This window comes from Arachis ipaensis, chromosome B03 (genome assembly GCF_000816755.2).
Source record: "Arachis ipaensis cultivar K30076 chromosome B03, Araip1.1, whole genome shotgun sequence".
In the NCBI taxonomy this organism is placed as follows: domain Eukaryota; kingdom Viridiplantae; phylum Streptophyta; class Magnoliopsida; order Fabales; family Fabaceae; genus Arachis; species Arachis ipaensis.
Window position 1 is genome coordinate 2,036,580 of NC_029787.2, and position 4,897 is coordinate 2,041,476.

Consider the following 4,897-nt stretch of genomic DNA (forward strand, 5'->3'; position numbering starts at 1 on the left):
CTTATCTAAAATACATTTTAAAAATTATATTCAAATTTCTTTAAATAATTTTAAAATATTTTCAATTATGTTACATATATATTAAAAATTACAAAAATGCTATTTGTACACTAAAATCAGTCACCAATATATTTGTGTATAAATACATGTTTGATTTAATTTATTTTCAATGTGTATTTATATTCCAACATGTATTTTGTACTGATGGCTGTTTGATGTACACATAGCATTACTCGAAAAATTAATCATCATATAAACTATATATATATGTAAAAATAGGTATAAATATACACAAATATATGCATATTAACTTTATGGTTAATTTTTTGTATATACATGATATTTTCAAATACTTTTATGTTAAAAGAAAATTACATAAACCTTACACGCACTCTAAATATCTTGCGAAAAACCTACCTAGGGAAATTTATCATTGTGCTTTCTTTCAATGTTATCCTTGTAGGGACGATAACCTTGGACGGCCATGATTTGAGGACGTTGCAAGTCAAGTGGCTAAGAGGTCAAATTGGGATGGTTGGTCAAGAGCCAATCCTCTTTGCAACCTCCATACTAGAAAACGTTATGATGGGGAAAGATAATGTCACTAAGGAGGAGGCAATTGCTGCTTGCATTGCTGCAGATGCTCACAATTTCATATCTAACTTACCACTTGGCTATGACACTCAGGTCCAAAGAATTTTCATACTCATGAATTCATTATCCAAATAGTATACACAAAAGACATATATAAGTAGATTAAAGTACTTGTCTCCAAAAAAATTTAAGCAGTGGCAACTTAACCTTTGAAAGATTGAAATGCTTGTGGTAATTTAGTCCTCAAATAAAATTAAAATTTTGGTACTCTATATACTTTGTCCAAAGAAGTTAGAAAGTAGCGTATCTTATGCAGGTCGGAGATAGGGGCACAAAACTATCAGGTGGTCAAAAGCAGAGAATCGCACTGGCTCGAGCAATAATCAAAGATCCTAAAATCCTTCTTTTAGACGAACCTACCAGCGCTCTTGATGCTGAGTCAGAGTCTGCAGTCCAACGAGCCATGGACAAGATTTCTGTGGGTCGAACAACCATTGTCATTGCTCATAGGATAGCTACTGTAAAGAATGCTCATGCCATCGTGGTCCTCGAAAATGGTACTGCCATTGAGATGGGTAACCATCTCCAGCTTATAGGGAAAGGGGGAACCTACTATAACCTTGTCAAACTCGCCAGCGAGGCCATATCAAGGCCTCTCTCTAATGAACATGACATGCAAAAATCCAATGACGACTCAATTGCTGATGTATCAAGATATGCAGCAGATATCTCGAGGCCTAAACATTTAAAATACGCTCAGGAGAAAAAAGTAGAGATCGAAGACGAGCCAAACAAAATGCCAAAAAAATTTAGACTTTCTGAGATATTGAAATTGCAAAAGCCAGAGCTTTGGATGCTACTTTTAGGATTCTTTCTGGGTATGTTTGCAGGCGCTTTTCTGTCTCTTTTTCCTTTGGTTTTAGGCATATCTCTTGGGGTATATTTTGATGATGACACTGATAAGATGAAGAGAGATGTTGGACACCTTTGTTTAGCACTTGTTTGTCTTGGATTCGGTTGTATTCTTTCCATGACAGGACAACAAGGATTTTGTGGTTGGGCAGGATCAAAGCTTACACTAAGGGTTAGAAACCTCTTGTTCCAGTCCATCTTGAAACAAGAACCCGGGTGGTTTGATTTTGATAAAAACTCGACTGGAGTGTTAGTGTCAAGGCTCTCCATTGATTGTGTCAGCTTTCGTTCAATACTTGGTGATCGATTCTCAGTCCTTCTTATGGGGTTGAGTTCAGCAGCCGTCGGTCTTGGTGTTTCCTTTGTCATCAATTGGAAACTAACCCTTTTGGCGGCTGCTGTTACTCCCTTTACTCTTGGTGCAAGTTATGTAAGCTTGCTTATAAATATTGGACCACATGTTGATAACAATGCATATGCCAAAGCTAGCAATATTGCTTCTGGTGCAGTATCAAACATAAGAACGGTTACCACGTTTTCTGCCCAGGAAATATTAATTAAGTCCTTTGATCAAGCCTTATCAGAACCTCAAAGGAAATCATTGAAAAGTTCGCACATTCAAGGTCTAACATTTGGGTTCTTTCAAGGTGCCATGTATGGAGCGTACACCTTGGTTCTTTGGTTTGGTGCCAGACTTGTAGATCGTAGCGAAGCGAAGTTGGGAGATGTTTTTAAGATCTTTCTCATTCTTGTTTTGAGCTCATTTTCTGTGGGACAACTAGCTGGTTTAGCACCAGATACTTCTATGGCGGCCACAGCAATCCCTTCTGTTCAAGATATCATAAACCGGAGGCCGCTGATAGGGAACGATAAGTCAATAAGAAGCAAGAAAGTAGAAGATCGATTAAAGTCGCCTTTCAAAATAGAATTCAAAATGGTCACATTTGCATACCCATCTAGGCCTGCAGTTACAGTGCTAAGGGATTTCTCTTTGAAGGTCAAAGGTGGAAGCACCGTGGCCTTGGTAGGACCCAGTGGATCAGGAAAATCAACCATCATATGGTTGATACAGAGGTTCTATGATCCAAATAAAGGAAAAGTGATGCTAAGTGGGGTAGACCTTATGGAAATTGATGTTAAGTGGTTAAGGAGGCAAATGGCTTTAGTGGGTCAAGAACCAGCACTGTTTTCTGGGAGTATAAGGGAGAACATTACCTTTGGGGACCCAAATGCGTCATGGGCTGAAATTGAAGCAGCTGCAAAAGAAGCTTACATCCACAAATTCATTAGTGGCCTTCCTCAAGGTTATGAGACCCAGGTATATCACCAAAACTATTCATTATTTCGATAATGCTTTAACATGATAATTTGATTTCCATCTCCTCTACACTAGGTTGGTCAAAGCGGGGTCCAACTATCAGGTGGCCAAAAACAACGAATTGCAATAGCAAGGGCTATACTGAAGAAATCAAGGGTGGTTCTACTTGATGAAGCAAGCAGTGCTTTGGACTTGGAGTCAGAGAAACACATCCAATATGCCCTTAAGAAAGTTTCCAAGGAAGCAACAACCATCATTGTAGCCCATCGTCTATCGACAATTAGAGAAGCTGACAACATAGTGGTTATGAAAGATGGGGGAGTAGCAGAGTATGGAAGTCATGACACACTCATGACTTCCCATCAAAATGGTCTGTATGCTAGCCTAGTTCGATCTGAGACCGAAGCCAATGCCTTTGCTTGACATATAGCCATTTGTCCAAAATCAATTAGATCCAAATTAGGGGGCTTTAAATTGTTAGGTGTCTTTCGAGTTATATGTGTAATACAGATTTTGTGTTTTGGAAATCAAGACAATCAGTTTGATGAAATCAATAACAAAATTAGATTTTCGGAGAGAAAACTATTCTTATAAATACCAATTTTATTAACGAGTCAAAGTCTCTTTCTGATAATGAAGAAAAAAACGGAAGAAATATAAAACTTTGCAGAATCATAAAACTATTAATATTCTTGCAATGTAAAACATGACAATTATCGAACTAAACAAAACCGATTACACTTTACAGAATTCAAAATGCAGTAAACGATAGAAAACTTCGAAGTAAATGACAATTGAATTTGACAAATTAAAATGAAATAAAAACTATGTCTTTGGAAGAGCATAAACTGCATAAATGTAAAAAAAATGAAATAAGAATGGAAAGAAATCTACAGAAAACTAATTTAAGATCATGACCGTTTCCGCCAAAAAAATGTAAAACTATTTTACCCATACGTCCAATCATATAACGCCCCGTTAGCAAAAGTAACCACCTTTTACATTAACCACGTGAATAGTTATGAGAATAGTTGTGATTGTATTACTGTGTAAAATGTTGTAAAATATTTTACATGGTTAGTATATTAAAATTAAACTCATAGTTATCAAATTATTTATTAATCATTATGTATTCGTATATAAATATATGTATTGTTTAATTTATTTTTAATGTGTATTTTTTATTTCAATATATATACACATGTAGTTATTTTCGATGTAAATACAACATGATTAGTTTTTATAATATCTAATTTTACAAATTAAAACACTAAAATAATCATTTATAAATAGGATAAAGTATATTTTTTGTCCTTAAAATTTGACAAAAGTTTTAAAAATATCTCTAAGTTTTATTTTGTTTCAATTTTTTCCCATAAGTTTTTGATTTGCATCAAATATACTCCTGACGGCTAATTTTTCAAAAAATTTAAGATCGATTCAACAACAATTTCATAAGAACAACCCCTCAACACAAGCAAATCAAGCATAATTTTCATGCATTATTGTTATATTGATCTTAAATTTTTGAAAATTTAGCCTTCGAGGGTATATTTGATGCAAATCGAAAACTTTTGGGACAAAATTGAAACAAAATAAAATTTAGGGATATTTTAAAAACTTTTGCCAAACTTCGAGAACAAAAAATATACTTTATCCTTATAAATATCTGTCTTTTTATATAGGATAATGCTACATATTTATATTTTTTTGTTAACCAAGTCCAATCAAATTTGTCTAAGACAACAAAAATCAGTTATGACTAATATTATTTTAAGTTTTATTGTTTAACTTGATTAGACTTAATTCATAAAAAGACTTGGATGTGTAGTATTTTTTTTACATATATATAAGTAAATACTTATTTAGAAATTTACTTCTTATACAATTAGAACTTAGAAGTCAAGTCTTATTGAGATTTATAGTTAAAAAAGTTATTTCAATTAATATAGTTACAGAAAAAAATTAAAATTAATATAAAAAAAGATAAACAACACTTTTTGAGTTGATTTATAAGAAAAAATACAAATTTTATTTAAATTGAGAATTGATCATTCTAATGACATCTAATAT

At 33.5% G+C, this 4,897-nt stretch overlaps 1 protein-coding gene across 1 annotated transcript in view; it reads left to right on the plus strand.

The window, feature by feature from the left end:
- Positions 1-3,391, plus strand: part of LOC107632396 (ABC transporter B family member 19-like) — a 10,671-nt gene extending 7,280 nt beyond the window's left edge. The window contains exons 7-9 of the mRNA XM_016336080.2: positions 407-687; positions 911-2,824; positions 2,900-3,391. Coding sequence (XP_016191566.1) covers positions 407-687; positions 911-2,824; positions 2,900-3,247 — 2,543 coding nt within the window. The 3' untranslated portion in view covers positions 3,248-3,391. The remainder of the gene's footprint in view (positions 1-406; positions 688-910; positions 2,825-2,899) is intronic.